The sequence below is a fragment of the Dama dama genome, chromosome 27, assembly GCF_033118175.1.
Source record: "Dama dama isolate Ldn47 chromosome 27, ASM3311817v1, whole genome shotgun sequence".
NCBI lineage: Eukaryota > Metazoa > Chordata > Mammalia > Artiodactyla > Cervidae > Dama > Dama dama.
The window spans coordinates 4,268,640-4,277,539 of NC_083707.1; the positions used below are offsets into that span (position 1 = coordinate 4,268,640).

Genomic DNA, 8,900 nt, shown 5'->3' on the forward strand with positions numbered 1-8,900 from the left:
GCACGCAGGTCACGGACACCCCAATCATCTCCACTAACCCCCGGATAATAGCCGCCCCCTCGCAGGCAGCTCAGGCAGCAGCCCTGCAGCGGGACCCTTGGGAGAATCATGCTCACGAGGGAAAATGTTAGCAAAGGTTAAGAAATCGCTCTTCAGAACCACGAGTCCTTGTCCTTATCAGTTGCAAAACCTCAGAAGATGACCCAGGCCTGCACCCCAGGCAGCCTCAAGGAACGAGGCGGGCGGTCATACACAGGGCTGCACGGGGAGCACGCCTTTAATTTTACACTCAGCTCCAGACTGGTGTCCAGATGGGGTGCTTCTCTGGAGCAAAGACCTACAACCACCTATAAATATACAGCAAGGCTGCCGTATACCTTGATTGATCATTGGTGCGTGTTATGTAAACCAAGGTGGATATTGCTCATTGAAAAAGCAAAGACGACCCTTGAAGTCTGAGAAAAATTGTATTTGCAGTAACCCTGCATAAAGTCATTTAAACCTCAACAGCAATCTATTTGGCTGTAGTGATAACAAGTGTTCAAAAGTTTAGGAAAGCATTACTCAGAATATTACAGACAAAAAGGTTTATATTAGAACATTTTTTTAAAGATTCACTATGAAAGAATGGTGTTATTATTTTATTTTAGCTAAGGAACTTGGAAGAGACTTACCCAGATGTGAGCAACACACTGGGAACAAGTGTGTGTGGTGTGTGTGTATGCACACAAATTTGTGTTTACATTTTGCCTTATGCAATGCAAAACCAGGGAGCATTACTTTTGTTTGGGGAATTAGGGGCATGGATTACTCACAACAGGAAGAATGGGTCAGGAGAGCCTTCGTTTGATCAATGTTTTCGCTTCAGTTCAGTCACTCAGTCGTGTCCAACTCTTTGTGACCCCATGAACTGCAGTACAACAGGCTTCCCTGGCCATCACCAACTTCCGGAGTTTACTAAAACTCATGTCCATCTTGTCAGTGATGCCATCCAACCATCTCATCCTCTGTTTTCCCTTTCTCCTCTTGCCCTCAATCTTTCCAAGCATCAGGGTCTTTTCCAGTGAGTCAGTTCTTCATATCAGGTGGCCAAAGTATTGGAGTTTCAGCTTCTCAGCATCAGTCCTTCCAATACATATTCAGGACTGATTTCCTTTAGAATGGACTGGTTTGATCTCCTTGCAGTCCAAGGGACTCTCAAGAGTCTTCTCCAACACCACAGTTCAAAAGCATCAATTCTTCGGCGCTCAGTTTTCTTTATAGTCCAACTCTCACATCCATACATGACTACTGGAAAAAACACAGCTTTGACTGGACAGACATTTATTGGCAAAATAATGTCTCTGCTTTTAATATGCTGCCTAGGTTGGTCATAGCTTTTCTTCCAAGGAGCAAGCGTCTTTTAACTTCATGGCTGCAGTCACCATCTGCAGTGATTTTGGAGCCCAGAAAAATAAAGTCAGCCACTGTTTCCACTGTTTCCCCATCTATTTCCCATGAGGTGATGGGACCAGATGCCATGATCTTAGTTTTCTGAATGTTGAGCTTTAAGCCAACTTTTTCACTCTCTTCTTTCACTTTCATCAAGAGGCTCTTTAGTTCTTTGCTTTCTGCCATAAGGGTGGTGTTATCTGCATATCTGAGGTTATTGATATTTTTCCCGGCAATCTTGATTCTAGCTTGTGCTTCATCCAGCCCAGCATTTCTCATGATGTACTCTGCATATCAGTTAAATAAGCATGGTGACAATATACAACCTTGACGAACTCCTTTCCTGATTTGGAACCAGTCTGTTGTTCCATGTCCAGTTCTAAGTGTTGCTTCCTGACCTGCATACAGATTTCTCAAGAGGCAGGTCAGGTGGTCTGGTATTCCCATCTCTTGGAGAATTTTCCACAGTTTATTGTGATCCACACAGTCAATGTTTTAGCTCATGATTATTCTACAGGCATTTTTCATGGCTGTAAAAAGTAAGTCCCATGAGGCACTCTCATATTGTAAATAAATAATTGACAATAACATATATATTACATAATTGATGTTTTTAAGGAGAATGCTTGTACAAGTGATACAATTGCTCGCATCAAAAACTCCAGGAAGCCCAGCGTCAGTGCCATCGGGCGGATGGTTTTCTATATCAGAAGCATTTGGTGGATCCTGAGCCTCGGCCCGAAGCACAGAAAGCTTAAAACTTAAAAAAAACTCTCTTAACTATCTTACTAAATGAAGCAAGTCAGAAAGACAAACACCATAGGACATTGCTTATACACAAAACCTAAAACACGACTCAGGTGAGTTTATCAACGAAACAGAAACAGACTCACAGCCCCAAAGAACAGACTCGTGGTTGCCAGGGGTGGGAGCGGGGGAGGGATGGATTGTTGGTTTGGGGTTAGCAGGTACAAAGCTGGTATATAGAGAACGGACAAACAACAAGGTCCTACTGTAGAGCATGGGACTGTATCCAGCATCCTGGGATAAACCATCATGGGAAGGAATGTGAAAAAGAATCATTGTGCAGGACAGCAGCAAGTAACACAACATTGGAAATCAACTATTACGTCAATAAAACAAGTGAAAAAATAACAGATCATCTTAATAATAAATTGGTTTAGGTTCTTGAGTCAGCTTCTGGTAATTGGCAACTGCATATTTCACAGGAAGTATAACAGAATATGGCATTATAGTTTTATTAATTACCACGTACTTAATACAACACACAAATTTTTAGCAGTAATTTAAAGCTTACTCCAGCTATAACACAGGTTACTCCGACTTTAAGGCAGCATCACAGGGCATACGTCTGAGTCCATCCTCAAGACGTTCTGTTGCACTTATCTCTGTCTGCTTTAAAGATCCCTACAGCCTCTGGCACTAGGGGGTCATCTGGGCCTGGATCACATAGCCATGAACAAATGGATAGAAGAACCTTGGAAATAGTTAAAACAGGCGACCACTGTGATTGCAGGAAAGTGAAAGTGTTAGTTGCTCAGGGGTGGCTGACTCTGTGTGTGACTGTAGCCTGTCCATGGAACTCTCTGGACAAGAACACTGAAGTCGGTAGCCATTCTTCTCTCCGGGAGATCTTCCTGACCCAGGGATCGAACCCAGGTCTCCAGCATCTCCTGCACTGGCAGGCAGATTCTTTACCATCTGAGCCGCCAGAGAAGCCCTATGTAAAGCTGTGATTACTGTTTATATTTGGATGATAAATTCTTGTGGTAAATGCAACCTTAGATGGTTGGAAGGGGTAGTCTGTAGGAAAATTGATTGTTAAAAAGAATACACCACCTTGACACGGGCTGTCACTAGGTCCCATAATTGTGCCATGCCAGTGAGATATATCACCCCCAACTGGACGTGCAGAACCTGGTGCTGATGTGAACAAGACAGGACTTCATTGCTTTACTATGATATGCAAACAGCCACAAGATGGTTGAATTTCTCAGTGATACCAATTCACGTCAGGAAATGTGAGCACTGCTTATTTTTCATACAATTATGAGAACAGAATATTTGGAACCTAAGCATATTTTTGGAATCAAGATTGCCGGGAGAAATATCAATAACCTCAGATATGCAGATGACACCACCCTTATGGCGGAAAGTGAAGAGGAACTAAAGAGTCCCTTGATGAAAATGAAAGAGGAGAGTGAAAAAGTTGGCTTAAAGCTCAACATTCAGAAATCTAAGATCATGGCATCTGGTCCCATCACTTCATGGGAAATAGATGGGGAAACAGTGTCAGACTTTATTTTTTTGGGCTCCGAAATCACTGCAGGTGGTGATTGCAGCCATGAAATTAAAAGACGCTGACTCCTTAGAAGGAAAGTTATGGCCAACCTAGACAGCATATTAAAAAGCAAAGACATTACTTTGCCAACAAAGGTCCATCTAGTCAAGGCTATGGTTTTTCCAGTGGTCATGTATGGATGTGAGAGTTGGACTATGAAGAAAGCTGAGCGCCGAAAAATTGATGCTTTTGAACTGTGATGTTGGAGAAGACTCTTGAGAGTCCCTTGGACTGCAAGGAGATCAAACCAGTCCATCCTGAAAGAGATCAGTCCTGGGTGTTCATTGGAAGGACTGATGCTGAAGCTGAAACTCCAGTACTTTGGCCCCCTGATGTGAAGAACTAACTGATTGGAAAAGACCTTGATGCTGGGAAAGATTGAGGGCAGGAGGAGAAGGGGATGACAGAGGATGAGATGGCTGGATGGCGTTACTGACTTGATGGACATGAGTTGGAGTAAACTCTGGGAGTTGGTGATGGACAGGGAGGCCAGGCGTGCTGCAATTCATGGGGTCGCAAAAAGTCAGACACGACTGAGCGACTGAACTGAACTGAACTGAACTGTAGCATATTTTGGCAATTTTCTTTTAAAAGCTATCAAAGGGTACATACTCAATACTGTGAAACAGAGTTCTTTTGATTAAAAAATTTCTAAATATTGACGTAAAAAATTATTTAGCACATCTTTACTAAAGGTAATATACAAACACTTCAGTTTTTAAAATCGACCTTCTAATTATTTCTATTTGCACCAATAAAATATTTTGGTTATCTGATGTGAACAGACAGCTCATTGGAAAAGTCCCTGATGCTGGGAAAGACTGAGGGCAAAAAGAGAAGAGGGCATCAGAGGATGAGATGGCTGGACAGCATCACCAATGCAATGAACATGAATTTGGGCAAACTCTGGGAGATGGGGACAGACAGGCCTGGCACGTTTGCAGTCCACGGGGTCGCAAAGGGTCAGACATGACCGGGCAACTGAACAACAACAGTATAAACCTATATTCTACACAAACATAAATATATATAAATATGTGTTTAGACCATTATATGTATAAAATAAATGTATAACTCATTTATATGTATAAAATATATGTATATGTATCCAATATATGTATAAAAACTATTTTCAGGAGAAAAATATAGTATGAGTTTCTCAAATCATTTTAAGTAAAATTTTAAAGTCTAGACTGTTACTTTTCAGAAATAAACTAAGAGAATAAGAGGTTAAAAACCTCCCCTTAGAAATCTAGGGAGTTCCCTGGGGGTCTAGTGGTTAGGACTCAGAGCTTTTACCACTGTGGCCCCAGGTTCAATACCTGGTCAGGGACCTAAGATCCCACAAGCTGAGAGGCTAAAAAAAAAAAAAAAAAGTTTAAATATCTAAGGAGAAACGCCTCCCCGTGCCCCTAAATAAAAGCCTGTGGAGGAGACATGGAGTCCGGGGGCAGGCAGGATGGACCTGGAGGGGGAGACGCCAGTGTTCCTGGAAACGCCAACCTCCGAAGGAACCCAGGGGTGGCTGCTCTGCGGCTCCGGGCGGATGCGCGCTCGGGAAGATAGGCCTGACCCGGACGGGGAGAGCCGCTCTGACGCCGCCCTTCCCGCCCGCATCCCGGGGGACGTACCGCCATCTAGCGGCCGCGGGCCGACTCCTGCCCCCGGGTTCTCCCGGGGCCTCCGGGCCTCGCTCTGCAGGAAGAGCCACGGCCAGGCGGTGCGGGAGGTTTGAGGTCACAACACTGGAAAGAAAATGAAGTTGGAATTAGCCCTCCAGAGATTTTACTTCTGAAAAACAGCCATCCAAAGCGCCCAGCACCTATAAAAAATGTTCCGGAAAACAAAATACCAGATGATAAAATGCTTCTGATTTAAACATTTATTTCTGCTGGTTTGTGTCCTTTGATGTTTAGAGTACATGGAGAAAAGCCTTTTTTGTCCACATAGCTTAACAGGTAGTATTTTCTAGCTTTTCCCTGGCAGTTTAAAATACATGGTGATACTCATTGCCGAAGCACTGTCCAAACCAGTGTAAAACTCAGTACGTTGCAAATAGTAGGGAAAAAAATGTGTATATCAGAACTGCTTTTTCCAATTTCAAACCCATGAAGTTTTTCAAGGTCATCTAAGATGGCCACCTGATGTGAAGAACTGACTCATTAGAAAAGACCCTGATGCTGGGGAAGACTGAAGGCAGGAGGAGAAGGGGACGGCAGAGGATGAGATGGTTGGATGGCATCACCGATTCAATGGACATGAGTTTGAACAAGCTCTGGGAGTTGCTGATGGACAGGGAGGCTGGCATGCTGCAGTCCATGGGGTGGCAGAGAGTCGGACACGACTGAGCGACTGAACTGAATTGAAGATTGATGAAAGGGTTTCAAACAGAATAGTACTTTTTTAACATTTAAAAAAATTCTCAAATCTTTAACAGAGCTAAAGCGTTAACATTAGATATGTATATTGCTGTCTATAAATATTTGTATGAAGGCAGAGAGATGGCAAAGAAATCGCAACACTTTAATGATTACTTTAAATATCGTTTAAAATATAGCTTCTTCTTTTTTCTTTCTACATTTTTTTTTAGTTTATTTTGGCCATTCTGTGCTGCATGGGGGATCCTAGTTCCCCAACCAGGGATCAAACCTGGACCTCTGCAGTGGAAGCGCAGCATCCCAAGTACTGGATGGTCAGAGAAGTCCCTCTTATTTTTATTTATTTATTTTTACTGGACTATATCAGGCCTGAGGGGAAATGGAACCAATTTTCAAACATATACTAATACATTTTTACTTACAATAGTTTTTATAATGGTAATAGAGAAGAATCATTACTTGCCTCACTAATTATATAATAACAATTCTGTCAATGACTTTTTGGATGAAAGAAACCTAATACTGTTTTCCAAAGCTGTCAGTGGTCTCATTTGCTTTCTCTCGAAACTTCTGTGGGTGTTCACTAGCTGGGGAACGTCTTACGTGTGTACGGTTAGCAGGGGCTCGACGTGTTTATATAAAGCGTGTGTAGCTTATCTCCCTTTCCTAAAAAATTATTCTCACAAGTAAACCACCGACCTTGTTTTTCAAAATAAGGGCAATTGCCTTTTTTACCAATGGCAGCTAAGCAGGAGCCCCAGGTTTCTGGGGTTGGCTGACTCGAGTTCCAGGTACATGCTGTCTCTGGTTCACTTCCTCCTCTGATAGGCGTGGGGACAATTCATTACAGATGATGAAGTGAATTCAGATTAGAGGAAAAAACACTACCTCCACAGGGAATAACCACGTGCCCCCGCCTTCCTACGTGTGATTCTTTTACATTTAAATATGTTTAGCAATATCTCTTGTGCATTTAAAACAATACTTCAACTTTTCCCAGGAAACTTGGAAATTCATTTTTGTATTGTTGACACTGAAATTTCAAGCATACGTCTGCCTATGAGAAACATCAAATAGACACGCACTTAGTAAACTGTGCTGTGTCTCAGTGCTGAAATCACAAAGTATTTCTTTTCATTTATTTATTCTTCTTCTCCCCACACTTTTGTATGTTCCTATCACCTTCTCTCTTTAAAAGACAAATACAACCACTGGTATTTTGAAATTGCTAAGTAAAGCTTGCTCAATGTTAGATTTTCATGAAAATTGAATCCAAGGTTATTAAGGTCCGGAACAGACACATTGCGGCTAATACAATCAGATGAAAATCAGAGAGCTGTTGAAAGAAGAGATCGTTGACTGGCGTTGGTGACCAAGAAGCTTATTTTCTAATAAGCAGGAGGTGTTTTGAATGACCCGTTTCTGCCAATCTGAGGATTAATTCGATTTTTACTAGTACGTCAAAGGGATGCTCTCCACCAGCACAGAACAGGCAGCCGTCGGTTCTGTAGCAGCAATGACGATCACAGCCGGCAACCAGCCCTGCTGGCCTGAGCCTCACCCAAGGGCTTCCTCAGCAAGTCGCAGGCAGCAGCCGGACTGACGGGAGCAGAGCTAACTCTGCCCTCAGGATGGCCCCGCCAAAACCATCTTCTCAGGTAAAAGGAAGCCAGGTGTCCCTGCCCTCTGCTCTCCTCCACCCACAGGGGCAGCCCTGGACAGTGGTGGGCACGTCATACCCTCACGAGGAAAGGGCTGACAGTATAACCCAGCCAACTGATTGATATGCCGATGTGCTTTTAGACTCAAAATATAACCTACGGGGATGGCAGAAGCCCTAGGTATTGTCAGATGATTATGTTGAAACAGAGCTGTGTGAATTCTAAAAAACTTGGCTGGCGCTCAGCTCTGTCGCTAGCTATGGACAAAACACAACCCAGACAAGCCATTAAAAACACATAAATGTAATGGTTTTGGTACTCATCTTGCATGCTTAGTTAAGAGTGAAAATTCAGCAGACCTCTTAGCAATGCAAACTCCCTGCCACATTTCTGATGGCAGAGGAAGTCCATTTTAGTTTGCATGTCGCCCAAGAAGAAGATTAAAATCCCAATTTTCCCCTCATCAAATTTAGATTGTATATGTTATCAAGGAGTCTAATTTTGTTTTCTTTTATATTTCAGAGGACGTGAGAGCCAGCCACCCGCACAGAGAGCCAGCCGGGTCACGGCCCCTGTCTTGAGGCCCAGTCTTAGAGGGAGGGGTTGGGGGCCCGGCTCACAGGCTAGCCCGCTTCAGAAGTTTGCCGTGAGAATCCATGTGAGGGTTAGGAAGCCCCTCCCAGCGTCTCTGGTTCAAATGGGGTCTCAGTGATGGGCAGCTCCTTCAGACTCTGAGGAAGAGATCCCTACTTCTGGATTAGGCCCTGTCCCCTGTGGCTCCCCTGGGTTCTGACACGATAGTCACATTTCTTCTGTGAGGGGCCAGATAGCAGAAATTTCAGGCTTTGTAGGTCGTGTGGTCTCTGTTACAGCTACTCATTTCTGCCCTCCTGGAGTGCAAGCGGCCACAGACCAGAGTCCCCAAGCAAGGCGGCCAGGACCCCCAAACCTCTGAAGTGGGCTAGGCTGTGAGCCAGGTGAATCTGCTCTTCCGAGGGTGACTGGTGAGCCAGGCTTGGCTGAAGGGCCCTCACGGCCCACCCTGCTCAGGAGAATCCATCCCACTAT

General features: G+C 43.8%; 1 protein-coding gene across 1 annotated transcript; it reads right to left on the reverse strand.

Moving 5' to 3' along the window:
• Positions 1 to 2,815: 2,815 nt before the first annotated feature.
• On the reverse strand, positions 2,816 to 3,361 carry LOC133047516 (ubiquitin-conjugating enzyme E2 D3-like). Its single transcript, XM_061130767.1, has 2 exons — positions 3,177 to 3,361; positions 2,816 to 2,978 (listed from the first exon to the last, which is right to left on the reverse strand). Exons 1-2 carry the CDS (start codon positions 3,317 to 3,319, stop codon positions 2,816 to 2,818), a joined length of 306 nt encoding a protein of 101 aa, XP_060986750.1. The 5' UTR covers positions 3,320 to 3,361.
• Positions 3,362 to 8,900: the final 5,539 nt, after the last annotated feature.

Excerpts from the sequence above, each read along its gene's own strand:
- LOC133047516 (XM_061130767.1), bottom strand. The coding sequence starts at position 3,319 with ATGGGACCTAGTGACAGCCCGTGTCAAGGTGGTGTATTCTTTTTAACA. Across the intron at positions 2,979-3,176 it reads AACAGTAATCACAGCTTTAC|TTTCACTTTCCTGCAATCAC; the intron begins ATAGGGCTTCTC and ends AGCAACTAACAC.